The sequence below is a fragment of the Borostomias antarcticus genome, assembly GCF_949987555.1.
Source record: "Borostomias antarcticus genome assembly, chromosome: 15".
NCBI classification, from domain to species: Eukaryota; Metazoa; Chordata; class Actinopteri; order Stomiiformes; family Stomiidae; genus Borostomias; species Borostomias antarcticus.
The window spans coordinates 20346871-20361696 of NC_140248.1; the positions used below are offsets into that span (position 1 = coordinate 20346871).

The window sequence follows — 14826 nt, forward strand, 5'->3', positions numbered from 1 at the left end:
TGTTGAGCCAATCATGCACACTTCAACAATGCAGCTGAACAATAGGGGTCTGTGTCAATCATGATAATTCTGGTTGCAAGGAATGAAGTGCACATATTTCACTCTTCCTCCTTCTTGCCTACCAATACATGATAAGATCCACTTGTTAGTTGAATAACTCAACTGAATTAAGCTACAGTAGCTGAATTGGTTGATTCTGAAGCTACCTTTCTAGAAGTGATTTTGCTAAAGATTGTGTTTTGCCATTGAACCTCAGGTTAACTGAAGAGAGATACCCTCTGAAGATTCTGGATTTCTCAATCAGTCTTCCTGAAACACCCCTCTGGAGAAAATCAATAGTTTGCATCAGGTTAATCAAGACCACATTGGGCCACATTGGGCCTCAAACATGACACAGACCCCATGCCCGTCAGGATGAAGCTGAAGGAATACTCAAACTCATTTTTGCTAAACCCATAACTACATTCAGAACCATACTCATGTATTGTAACCAGATGAAGTTCATGTACATTAATATGCATCAGAGCACTATTCAGAAGGCACAACAAACCAAGAAATACAATTAAAAGTCTGGTCACATAGGCCATTAAAGCACAGAATGCAAGGTTTTGTCTTCCTCTATTCTGAGACGGCTTTTCATCTGTCAGGCTGAAGCATATTTAGTTCAACAAAGCAGCATTTGACTGTGATACAGGCCAAGCCAACAGAACAATTTCCATTGTCAGAGATACCAGGTCCTTGTTCTCATCCCATTTTAAGAGATTTATGCAATTAAGCCGTGTTCTTCTTCTGTGCCAACATGAAACTGCAGTGAACATCTTTTCGCTGCAGCCCAAGAGCCAGCAGGGTTCAATATTCATGAAATATTCTTAAAATCCTGGGTCCCCAGTGAGAGGAAGACATAGAGAAAAATAATGATCACTTCTCATGTCAGCCAGCGCTGGTCAGCAGGGGAATGGAATTATGCAATAACTTATTTCAGAGGGTTTTTATTTCCAGAGCTTTTAGGGGATTTGGAAAAGTGGATTATTATCCACAGCAATGCACCAGGACACAAGCATTTACAGCCAAGTCAGAGAATCAGCTGTGACTTCATTTAGGATTTAGAAATTCCCACTCACTGCCTGAGACACGTCTGCCTCTGGAAGATTTGGGTCAAATTCATCAAAAGTAATTAGCAGTGCTCTAATCACACGAGGCCGTGTGCACACACTGGCTCCACTGAAATGAGGCTGAGAGAGAGCTTCTGGTTGTAGGGCGGAGAACCTCAGCGCACTTAAGGAGGGTAAAATTCAAGAGAGGCCCAATCAACCCATTCTGCTGGGATCTGTTTCAGGTCAATTATTGCAGTACATTATTCAGAGCATTCAACTTTAATGTTGGTAAAATTGTCTGGGGTGATGTTTTTATTATGGCTTGAAAACTTGCAATGCAAGTGTTATCTGCATAGTCCAAAGCCCTGCAGGCAAAATTATACAATGTATTATGAATACGTTATCACCAACATATGAATAAACTATCACCAAAAATCTGCTACTATCAAATTAAACATAATAATATTGAAGGTATGTGAATCAGGAGGTGATATGATGAGCCTTAGGAATTGCTATTATCAGTGTTATTGTACCAGCTCATTACACAATGAGTACAGTAGCAGCGTCATGCCTAGAGACACTGAGGGGCGAATTCACTAAAGGATTGCGCAGCTTTTCCTGACGCAAAGCCTGTGCAAATAAGTCAAAAATTATGTTTGCTATTCACAAAGCCCTCGCAAAGGGTGAAATACGGTGTTAACTGCGTTGCGTTCGTCATTGCGTTGCTCTGCGCCGGTGTTATTAGCTCATATTTAAATTAGGTAATATGGGCGGAGAATGTTCCCCTTTCTATGCAAATGAACATTATTGCAAAACCCGCCCAATTCACAAACATCGGCGCAAATTGCCTCACGCAGTTAAAGTGAAATTAATACCGTTTTCAGAAACGTGGTGGTATTTAAGCGCAAGGGGTGTGTCGCGGTCAGCCTGTCCGCTGATCATGGCAGCAGTGATTGTTGCGAGGCGAAGGCATCGCAATGCCAGGCATGTTGTTCGTGAGAGAATATTTAGAAGAAGGTCACTTTTTGATTTAACACTAGAACCACCGCGGTAACTGTTTGGACACCAGAGCGCGCAGCTCTTCAGCCAACTGGAGGATGAAGTCGCGTCTGGGGAGGCTCAGTTGACTATGCGTCTCTCCACCCGTCCCCAGCGAGTCCAAGCTCCCCCAATGAATATAATAGCCTACATAGCACGAAACTGTGCGTATAATAGTCTATACGCGAAACTGCGCATTCCCTATAGCTGTTCATTGAACGGCTGGGGGCCGATATAGGTATAAATAAATAAATAAAAACATAGCCTACACAATATTTGTTTTATTTGAATGGTCTTGAAAATATTTTGCTTTTGTATCATAGGTGACGGCAGGTATCATCTTCAGCCATGGATGATGACTCCCGTGCGTAATCCTTCCAACGTTGGAGAGGCGGCGTACAACTGGGCTCACATCAGGACGCGCGGTGTGATTGAGTGCACATTTGGAATCCTGAAAAGCCGTTTAGATGCCTAGATCGTACCGGTGGGGCAATGTTATACACTCCCCCAAAAGTATGCCAGATCATCGTGCTGCAACTTGCATAACATAAAATGACAATTTTTCCTTTGTTCGTCTTTTTAAATCATTCCACCTCCGTTTGCAGTCTTCCGCGTTTACACACACAAATGGCACTGACTGATTGGGAAATTAAAAACCAAATATGATTTTTTGCTGCAGTCGTGATATTTTTTGCCGAAAGCTGTGAGACATGTTTTTGAACCTCGTCCGTGAGGCCTTCAAGTTCGCTGTCTGAAAATCGTATCTTTCTTTTTCTGTCTGCCATCGTCCAATGATATGCATACGAGTTGTATGCGCTGTATGCGCAGTATTTATAGTCATTTCCTATATCAGCAGCAAATTGCACTCAGCTCCAAACACCGAATGGGCGTGTTTGCGCTGGGATATTATTAGCGCAATATCTTTAGTGAATAGGTTTTTAAAACGGAGCACATAGCGGGCGCAACTGACGCGCAATATTATGGTGCAATTAGCGGGCGCAATTTGCTTTAGTGAATTCGCCCCTGAATGCAGATGTTGTCACACCGACAGCAGTGTAGAAGAAGAGATTTATCACATCAGAGAATACACCTGAACAAAATCAGTTTACAGAGCTTAAATTCCATGTGGCCCTCGGCTATATAAGGTATGCAAAATGTGACATTTTACAATTAAATTAATAATTTGATTCAATCTGTAACTAAGCACCTATGTGACTGACTGACCTTAAAGGTATCTGTGTGACTGTATACTTTCCTAATGGACCTTAATGGATTCCATGGTGCTCTACAGGATCTCTAATGGGGTTACTTGTCTGATGGCAAGGTTTCTCTTTGGCTCTCTTGGGCTCTGTCTGGGGTCCTAATCTGACCTGTAGACAAACACACTCTCTCTCTCTCTCTCTCTCTCTCTCTCTCTCTCTCTCTCTCTCTCTCTCTCTCTCTCTCACTCTCTCTTCTTAACCACGCTGAGGTGGTTTGGGTGGTTTTTAAACTGGATCAATTGTTGGTTGGACTAAATGAAAACAAGCTTTGGCGATTGTTACAGATATAGATTACCCTTTGCTTTGGGACACAGACCAGGGGGGAGCTAGCAATACGGAGAGTTGAAGAAAGTGAGGAATATGAAAGTGCAAAAAAGAGAGTCAGACAGCGAGAGAGAGAGAGAGAGGGTGGGGGCTCGGAGAGGGGAGCCTAGGAGTTAAAGCAGCAGGAGAGAAAATACTGTGCCACATTATTGAGGGACGCTTTGGCGCTAAGCTGCTTATTGATAAAAGCACTAATCTGCCTGGCAGAAGGTAAGGAGGCTGGAATGTGTGGTGATAAAATATCTCAGCTAAAGGCAGCACCATCAGGGAGCTGAGCTTCTACACAGCTTTGCCTAAAGGAGCTTCTCTTTTTATTTTTATTTGATTTTTTTTTTCTCTTTTTCTGACCACGAGCAGCCAGAAGAAGCAGCTGTGCCTGCAGATGAATGAAAACAGAACATGGAGGACCAAAGGCTCAGCTTTGAGACGGTGAAGGAGAGTGTCACTTTCTCATGCTACGCCACCATTATTCCTCCTCTGAAAAAAAGCAGATCAGCATCTGATTTAATAAAATACAGAGAGAAAATATGGTTGGGGGGCGCCCCGGTGTCTCATGGGTTAAGGCACGTACCACATTAAGGCTAGTCCTGAACGCAGCGGCCCGGGTTCGAATCCGGCCTGGGCCCTGTGCTGCAAGTCCTCCTGTCTCTCTCTCCCACAAATGCCCCACCCCCCAAAAATAATTAAAAAATAAAAAATAAAATAAAAAGATAATGGTTGGGCCATACAGAGGAAATTGAATTACTCTGAGTCACATATAAACCTTAGACTGGAGGGTATCTACACAATCATATTATTTGAGAATACGCTTGCTCCGAGATAACCATGATCATTATCTTCATCATTTTTCACTTCCACAGGTGCTGCATATTTGTTACCATGACAACTGTTTTTACAACTGTTTTTCCCCCCCGCTGGACTACGGAGCGGGAGGAAATCTAACGTGCCCCAGGATTCTCACTTGGTATCCAGCTGTACACCTTCTTAACAGATAACCGTGGGGGGGGGAGGGGGTTAGCTGTATATTACCCACTTCAACACAGCGGCGGCACTGGAGAAGCACTCTGAGGGAGACGTACTGTGAATTCATTTTGCATTCTCACCACTTCACACTCTACTGTACATACATCCTGAGAACAGCAGCCCAGACAGGATGCCCCCCAGAGAACACCTGTCAATCCCATAAAGCCAGGCCAGGCCAGGCCAGTCAATCGCAGATGGCAGAGCCAGATCCCTCAGTCCAGGAATCTGTGCCAATGGAATCAATCCTGGGTCCCAGTTCAAAGACAAACTCTTTTGTTAAAGCAGGCCTGCTAATTGAAGCAATTTGCCTTTCTGCCATCCCTCTTGCCCTTACGGTGTTGGCTCGATCATCCCAGTGTGAGTCGGGCTTTAGCTCCAGGTGTATTAGAATAACTCATTACCAGGTCAGTCCCCTCAGTGGAATATTTCACACGATTTATCTACAAAATATTTGCTGATAATTGCTCTGTTGCCTCCCCAACGGGTAAAGAGAACGTGAAAAGTGTGTGAAGTGTCTGTCAGTGGTTGAATAGACAGTGAGGTGTGCATACTGTAACACCGATGGAGGCAACATTAGGCAGGGTCCCAGGACTGGACGGGGCAGTACAAAGACAGGACATAATCAACAAGCAAAATCACCTGGCGTATATGACCAGTTTAACAATGAGGTGGAGTAATCACTTATTACTGCCTCTGACTCTCCTCCGCTCTTGGAATCCTCCAGGTTGGCTGGAGTTCTTGACGGTGTACAGTAGCTGCAGCAGGGAGAAGAAGGAGGCGCCCACAGGGGCACAACACTCTGCTATCTCCGACTAATAAGGCATTTTAATTGTGTGGATTTAATTTAAGTACAGATTTACAGCTTCACAAGCACTCATCACGCCCACTTAAAAATGAACTGGGAAGGCCTAACCTTGATCCCCGACTGTGCTAATATCCCTCATAGTGATTTTTTTTTTTTTGGCTAAGGAGGAGGGACACCATCATTAAAATGCTACGGTATGTGAAAAAAGGTGTCAGATCTCTGCCCCGATCAGACTAATTATCCGTACTTTAGGTTCAATGAGAGCCCGTGGTTTCCCCGGCAACCATCATGCAATATCACACATTTGGAACATGAGAGTGAGGGAGGGAGCGTTGGGAAAAAACAAGATGCAATCACAGATATCCCTGACCTCGGTGAGTCGGTGAGTACAGTATCCCATGTCTAATTCAGATCCTAAAGGCAGGGCTATGGCGTAGAGATTCAGGATTCAGGATTCAAGATCCGTTGCTTACTGTACATGGCCAATAAAATGGATCTCTACACCACAACCCTGCCCTTAGGATATGAATTAGAAATGGGATACTGTACTCACTGACTCACTCATACATACTGACACGCATGCATCCACACGCACACACACACACACACACACGTACGCACACACACACACACACACACACACACACATACAAAACCATGTCCGAAGTAGTGAGTTTGCCATCGATCGCTTATTTGCCCAATAGATCCATCTTCTCAGAAAAACACACTTGCTTCAATTAGGGAGAGAGGAGCTACAGGAGAAAAGAGGACTGGCAGAGATACAAACACTGAAAGACGAAGCATTGGCAGCAAATGGCAGGACCAGCATGTTTACATTAAACATTGCCAAGAAACCTTGAGAAGCACAGTTCTAGTCACAGACACCTGAGTACATCCCCTGTGAAAATGGGAATGATTGTTGTAAGAGCAGCACGGTTGACTAGAGTAAGCTCTCCATGCCACATCTGTCACTCTACCAGGCAGCCACTTAGATTATTTATTTTGGTCAATCTGTTCTTCCTGATGTGAGAGGGGATGCCATACATGAGCTAACAGCTGCTGAGGTATGTCGCATGAGTTTGAACATCTGTCCCTGTTTTTGCAGTTTCTGTCAATCAATATGGATGGCCCAACAATTTTTACACACTCACACAGAGACACGCAAACACGCTTGATGTGTGGAGGCTACTACAGTGCACAGGTAGGGAGAGAGTGCCACACACCACACGTATACAGTACGTGAGCTGAACATATACAGTATATGAGCCTAATGCACTCGCAGATACGCATAAACTCAAATTCACTGCAGGGCTGCAGTCTCTTTGGTCCCATATGCTGTCTATCAGGGAGACTGTGTTGGGTGACGGTTCTCTCCAGTGACTTCACCCACAGGGGTCTGCAGTCGCCCAGGCTGTCAGCCAACATCTGCTGAAATTACCCACCAGCCAGTCGGCGTTGACTGACTGGCTCTGAAGCGAGATTCTCAAAGTGTGTCAAGTACATATTGCATCAACCTTTGTGCCTGAGGAGATGGGACAATCGTGCATACTGTATACAGAATCATACACAGCTTAGTTTTCATTTACGCACGAATGCGTGCACACACACATACACACACACACACACACACACACAGAAACAAAGACGAATACAGACGTACTCTCTTTCTCCCTGTAGACATTTTTGCATTCCTAATCCTTTCTGAGCCTATTAATATGTCGGTTTCCATGGTAATGGCACGGGCCCCCAAGACAGCGGAGCACAGTGAGAAGACAAGAACAAGTGACCCTTATACCCCACTGGACTGGAGGTCAGAGAGATGAGTAAAAGTGAGACAGTCAGACATGAACCTCCGCTTCTCTTCTCTCCTCCTCAGCCAACCAGCTGGATTAATGAGCCAAAAGTGAAGAAGGGTTAGAGGGAGACAGACTTGTCCCACCACCCACCCCAGCTGAGACCAAAAGCTATTTCCTAACAGTCCCATGTGCCCTTTCTCTCTCCAAGTGGATGCAAGCTATTCTAATTACTAAAGCCTTTTTTTAATCACTGACTCTGTGTGTAAATCAGCCAGCAAAAAGCAGGCAGCCAAGAAACGCTGAAATGGCTGATTATTTTCCTGGTGGCATTTCAAATATAAACAGCCTCCATCCGTAGACTTAAATATTACAGCTGCTCCACTAAAAACATTTCCTCATTCTCTCACGATAGCAGGCAATTAAAAAAATGTTTGGCTGAAGTTGCTGGCCTACCTGTTTGTTGCTGTATTTTGGCTGGTTGGCCTTGTAGCTATAATCCGAGTACTGGTCAGAGCCGGTGGAGTTGTCATCTCCTCCAGTTCCTACGAAGGTGTTGGTGGCCGGGAGGTCCTGGACAGCCTGGTGCTTCTGGGAGGCGGAAGGGGACTGGGCCTGCAGCTGGATGGAGGGAAGGGGGGAATTGGAGCGGTAGTGTCGGCCAAGGTCAGGGCTGCCTGGAGGGTATGTCAGGGGCAGGTGGATCCTGGGACTATCATTCACTCTATCAAGGTTGAATTTGTGACTCTTCTGGAGGCTGACCTCCTCCTCTTCTCCGAGGGGCTTGGGTGACTTGGAGGGCTTTCCTTTCCTGCCTCTCTTGCCCTTGCCGTTCTTAGGGCCCTGCTTGGGGGCATAGAGATCCTTTGACTCCTTCTTGCCGGCCTGGTAGCCGCTCTTTGTCTCCCTCTGAATACGGTGCCGGATGAAGACCACCACCACAATCACCATGACCACACCTGCCACTCCAGCCAGGCTTCCATACAGGATGTTACTGCGCTGGGCCGCCAAGCCATCGTCAGGGTCACCAGCGATGTCTGTGTCCAGAGGGGTGTAGAGACTGTGACCCACTAGCGCCTCCACCAGGCTGACATTAGCGATGGTTTCATTGACGTAGATGTGCACCAGGGCGGTGGCGTGGCGGCCGGGCTTCCCCCTGTCACTCACCCTCACGACAAGGCGATGCAGCCCACCATGCTTCCTGGTCAGCTCCTTGGCCAGCGTTATCTCTCCATCGGAGGGGGAGATGTGGAAGAGCTGATAAGGGTTCCCGCCAGCGATGCTGAAGACCAGCTCGGCGTTGGGCCCGGTGTCCAAGTCCTCAGCCTCCACCAGCTCCACCCGACTGTCCGGGGCGGCCAGCGGGGACAGGCGCCGGAAGGAGGAGTTGGAGGGTTTGGTGACCACTGGATCATTGTCATTTTCATCCAGGACGTTGATGGTAACGCTCACGTAAGAAGACCTGGGTGGTTCTCCCCCATCTACAGCCTTCAGCCTGAATGTGTAGCTGCTCTCCCTCTCTCTGTCAAAGGAGATGCTGGACAGAATGGTGCCTGTCCCGTTCTGTACCACAAACTTCCCTCCATCGGGCTCCACTGAGAGGTGCACCTGGGCATTCTCCCCCTTATCCATGTCCATGACAGTCACCATACCAACAGGGCTGAGCGGGGGCATGTTCTCCAGGACAGAGAAGCTATAGCCACTAAGCATAAACTTGGGGTCATTGTCATTGCGGTCTAGCACCTTGACCACAACCGTCGCCGTCCCCCTGTGACTGGGCAAACCTTTATCTGCCGCGGTAACCCGGAACTCATAGCGCTCTTTATGCTCCCGGTCCAGCGGGCTGCGTGCCCTCACCTCCCCGGTGTCTGGATCAATCTCAAACAGGCCCTTGGTGGAGGAGTCGGCCACAATGCTGTAGATGAGCTCTGCGTTAGTGCCGCTGTCGGCGTCTGTTGCTATCACGTCCAGCACCCTCTCCCTCGGCTGGTTCTCCTCAGCGAAATCAACCTCGAACAGGGTGGGAGAGAAGACCGGGGAGTTGTCGTTCACATCTGTGACCTGCACCTTCAGGGAGTTGGTGCTGGAGAGTGCTGGGTTGCCAGAGTCTACAGCCACAATCTCCACACGGTAATCCCTGACCCTCTCGAAATCCAGAGGGGTGGTGGTCTGCAGGAAATACTTCCTTTTGTTGTCTGTGGAAGAGTCGCTGGCAGGGCGCAGCTGGAAGGGCACGTCCCCTGCCACCACGCAGGTAACCACGGCATTCTCGCCCTCATCCCGGTCAGACACTTGGACCAGGGCCACCGCTGTGCCCACAGGCATGTCCTCTGATATGTTGGCCACCCCGTTACTGTGAATCACCAGGCCGATCCCACGGATCTCCACAGTAGGAGCGTTGTCATTCTGGTCAGTCACCACTATGGTCACAAAGGTCTTGGAGCTTTTGGGTTGGGGTCCTTTATCCCTTGCCACCACGTAGAATGATAAACTATCAATTTCCTCCCGATCCAAGGGCCCTTTGACATAGATGACACCAGTAGAGTGATCAATCCGTAGGAGTTTTGGCACTGGGTCTAATACTTGGTGAAGAGTGTACTCAATTTCTCCGTTTGGGCCCATGTCAGAGTCGTTTGCTTTCACCTGCAATCGAAGAGAGAGGATATAGAGGCTGAGATCAGGGTTACAGCTCAGGGATAAGGTTAGCATAAGATGCTATTGGTATGGGTCATAGACATTATTGTACAGTCTGCAAAGAGATTAGAGAGATAGAGAGAGAGAGAGAGAGAGAGAGAGAGAGAGACTAAAATAAGCATATTAGAATATGTTCTTTACATAATTTGAAAACAAAGTTTCTAAATTTCTGACAGAAAAGTGAATGTAGTGACTATAAACCAGGGGATTTTGACTTTAAGTCAAGAAGAAACACTGGACGAAACAGAAATATGTGAGTGAACTGTTCAATGTAACTTTCAGTAAATTAGCCAAGCTGTGCTGCATTTGGCAGCTGTTACAATTTGATTGTAATCAATGTTCATTGTAAATTCAACAGCATCGTAAAATCAAGCTGCAGCATACAAAGGGTCTGCCACTGGGGGAGCTTTTGAGTCTAAAATGGTTACCTACGCCAAAACATATCCATCAACAGAAAAAAATTGAGGTAGTATAAAAATAAGATTGGGTGCTTTAAGGAGGTACTAAGAGGATCACACATTATGTGAATGTACAAACTCTAACAGAGGACATACAATGTAACAAATCACAAAAGCTTTTCATAATGAAAATTGCATATACAGTCAAGCCAGAAAGTCTGCAAACCCCTTTCACCTTCTCCATGTTTTATTACATTCAGACATACTCAATAGATTGAGTTCATTTTTTGTCTCAGAATTCTACACAAAATAGCCCATGATGACAAAGTGAAAACAGATTTTTAGACATTTGTGCTAATTTATTAAAAATCTAAATGTAAAATATAATATGTACACAAGTGTGCCCACCCTTTGATTTGACAGCCAAATGTGAGCTGAGGAGCATTTTCTTTCCACTGATACTGCTTGAGATGTTTCTACAACTTAACTGGAGTCCACCTGTGGTAAATTCAATTGATTGGAAATGATTGGATATTGCCAACACCTGCCTATATAAGGTCCCACAGTTGACAGTGCATGTCAGAGCAAAGTCCAAGTCATAGGGTCAAAGGAATTATCTGCAGACCTCAGAAACGTGATTGTGTCATGGCATAGATCTGGAGAAGGGTACAAAAACATTTCTGCAGCTTTATACAGTAGGTCCAAAAGAGCACAGTGGCCATCATCATTTGTAAATGGAATAAGTTTGGAACCCCCAAAAATCTTCCTAGATTTGGCCGCCGAGCCCCAGGGTTACTCTGACAGAGCTCCAGCATATCCTTGTGGATATGGGAGAACCTTTCAGAAGATCAACCATCCAGGCAGCACTTCACCAATCAGGCCTTTATGGTAGAGCAACCAGACGGAAGCCACTCCTTAGTAAAAGGCACATGACAGCCCACTTGGAGTTTGCCAAAAGGCACCTGGAGGACTCTCAAACCAACAAATCAAGATTCTCTGGTCTGATGAAACCAATATTGAACTTTATGGCCTAAACCCCAAGCGTCATGTCTGGAGGAAACCAGGCACCGCTCCTCACCGAGCTAATACCATCCCTACAGTGAAGCATGGCGGTGGCAGCATCATGATGTGGGGATGTTTTTCAGCCGTGGGAAAGGGGCAACTAGTCTTCAATCAATCAATCAATCAAAGCTTATTTGTATAGCGCATTTCATACCCAGAGGCAACACAATGCGCTTTACAGAGAACAAGGGAGGTGGGCATACGACCCACTCTCTACATATTCCAGAGGGAAGCAAAAAAACAGTAATCACCCAGGGGCCAGATAAGTGAGCTGTAAAAAATTCTTCCCTGACCCCTCTCGACAAGGCGATCGAGCAAGCTCCAGGAGTATGTTTGTCTACCGGCTAAGAACATTTATAAAGCAATACATTACATTAAATTAAATTTCAGAGTAAGAGAGGCTAAAAAAAGCATCATAGGAGAGACATGGCGAGTCTTGATAGAAGGAGAGATGAATGCAGCTAAGTACATGGAGATCTTTGAAGAAAACCTGCTCCAGAGCACCCTGGACCTCAGACTGGGGCGAAGGTTTAGCTTCCAACATTACAATGACCCGAAGCAAACAGCCAAGAGAACAAAGGAGTGGCTTCGAAGAAAGTCTCAATGTCCTTGAGTGGCCCAGCCAGAGCCCAGGCCTGAATCCAATTGAACACCTGTGGAAAGAGCTGAAAATGGCTGTGTACGACACTCCCCATCCAACCTGACAGAGCTTGCAAGAATAATGCCAAGAGGTAATGGGCAACAATCTCAAGTGTGCCAAGCTCATAGCTTCTTTCCAAAGACACTTTGAGGCTGTAATCGCTACCAGAGGTGCATCAATCAAGTATTAGGCTAAGGGTGTGTACAAATATGTAACCCCTAAATAGCCTATTTTTGTGAGTACATTTTAAAATGCATGTTTTCTAAAAACCTGTTTTCACTTTGTCATTATTGGCTATTGTGTGTAGGCAATGTTTGAGGCTTAATCTACAGTATTGTAGAATAAGTCTGTAACAGTAAAACGTGGAGAAGGTGAAAAGGGTGTACACACTTTACGACTTGACTGTAGTTATACATACTGAACATCATATAAAAGTACCATTATGTAGAGTAACATAACTGACCTGCAGCACAGAGTGTCCAACGGGGCTGTTTTCTGACACTTCTGCCTCGTAATTGGACTTCTCAAACTTGGGAGTGTTGTCGTTGGCGTCGGCCACCACCACTCTAAGCAAGGCACTGCTGTAGCGCTGTGGGTTCCCCCCGTCCACGGCTTTGATGGTGAGGTCGTAGGAGTCCTTTAGCTCTCGATCCAGACTGCCAAGGACTATGAGCTGAGGCAACTTCTCCCCCCTGTCCTCAGCCACCTGCAGACCAAAGAGGGTGGCGGCGTCTTGGCCTGCAGTCAGGGCGTAGTCGGCCACCCCATTCCTCTCCGAATCCCTGTCTGTGGCCAGGGGGATGGAGAAGAGGGCCCCCATGTGGGTGTTCTCAGGGACAGAGATAGTGAGCACAGGGGAGGGGAACTGGGGCGTGTTGTCGTTGATGTCCTGGACCTCGATGCGACCTTCGATCAACCGAGGGCTCTGGTTCTGGATCAGATCTGTGACTGACACTTCAAACTCCAGGAAGCAGGGCTTGCCCCTGACCAGGCTCCGACAGTCTCGTAGAGTCTCCCTGTCTATGGGGATCTCTGTGGTGAAGATGTCCCCTGTCTTCCCATCTACGCGAAGGTAAGGGGCCCCCACCTCCAGCTTGTACAGGTGTCCAGAGTCTGGGAGGCCCTGGTCTGCTGCCAGGCTTCCTATCAGGGTACTGGGGGGCTGCTCCTCTTGGACCCGGTAAAGGATACCACCTTCAGCCCAACCACAGGAGTCCAACACCAGGACAAACAGCAGAAATGCTCCAAAACACGGTTCCATTAGGTCACCAGATTATTAACCTGCAAATGAAAGAACAAAAAAGAAAATATTACATTTACTGTAGAAACTGTGATTAACTCCCAAACCATCAAAATTACAGTAGCACGTGTTTTAAAATGTCTAACATTAATTGATATGCTCGTCAATTTCATTATAATTTATTTTATGTTATGGCTCTCTGGTCATTATATGGAGATAATCATATATTCAGCCTTTCCACAGATGTTGCTCAGTCTAGTGGCATTACACTGGTAAATGTGAAATAGTGAAGGTAAATAATGAAAATCATTTTCTATTCATTTTCAATGCAGTGATGTATTAATATGATGCAATGGCATATTTACCAAAAAAATAAACAAGCTCCCCACAGCGGAATACAGAGCAAGGATAATATTTCCTGTGTCTGCAGGAATATCCCAGGAATTAAACAGAACGGTACTAACAGTAACAATTTATAACTTTAAAGTGGTGAAAAGAAATGATGGTGGATTGAAGGAACCCTAAGAGCTATAACTTTAGCCATTTGAGAGTGGTGGTGGCAGATGCCAACGGCAATACACCCAGTTTGATGTCCAAACTGACCATTTTTACATTGCTTCAAGTGCTTGCATATCTCAAACATACAATAGTCCTTGCGTGAAATGGACAATTCACACCATTCTTGCCAAATAAAGAATTATTCATCAAAAAAGTGAAATTGTGTAGCATTGTTTCTTTTATTTTTCAGGATTTTACCCAATTAAAAAGATGTCTTGCAGCAGTTGCCATAGGTTCTATTCAGTGCCTGAGAGGATAACTCTGAGGTTACAAAAATAACAGCTTAAATGAATGTCGTCTTTTGTAGAATATGAGACAGAGCTTAACATTGTGTGAGGAAAAGTCCGCAGACAGAAGCTGAATAACAAAATACTGGATAGATCTAATGCAGAAGATCTCCTGCAGTACAACGGCCATGTTACAGACCCCTCTAGGCGTCATTAAGTGGGCAAAGAAGCTTGGAGATGCCTCAGCAATAATTCAACAGAACCACATAAACCTCCAAGGTATCTTTGAAGGTCAGACCCAAAACTTTGATTGATCTCAATTGATCTAATACTGATTTAATGCCAGAGAGATCTCTAAGCAAGCACCCAGGCTCCAGCACCCGGAGACTCCTAGGGCAGCACAACAGTTCCCCCCTTCATGTGGAGGAACATGGAGGCCTAGCTCTTATCACCAAATACAGCTTTTCTCTGCCACTGATGAGATCTCCATTCCTGCTCTGCTGTTATGGGCTAATATATAATGTTCGTGTTTGATTTCTAACCTGATATTTCTCCTCATTAATCCTTTTAGCTTCTGCTTTGATCCATACTCCCCAAGAAAAATAATCAGTCTTTTTTCTCATTGAAAATTCTTTTAGACTTCAATTATTTTCTTCCTAAGAAGAGGA

The 14826-nt window shown here is 45.7% G+C and overlaps 1 protein-coding gene across 1 annotated transcript in view; it reads right to left on the reverse strand.

Annotated features, from left to right (window-relative positions):
• Positions 1–13394, reverse strand: part of pcdh1a (protocadherin 1a) — a gene marked incomplete at both ends in the record, with an annotated part of 60590 nt that extends 47196 nt beyond the window's left edge. The window contains 2 exons of the mRNA XM_084449394.1: positions 7796–9982; positions 12597–13394. Coding sequence (XP_084305520.1) covers positions 7796–9982; positions 12597–13394 — 2985 coding nt within the window. The remainder of the gene's footprint in view (positions 1–7795; positions 9983–12596) is intronic.
• Positions 13395–14826: the final 1432 nt, after the last annotated feature.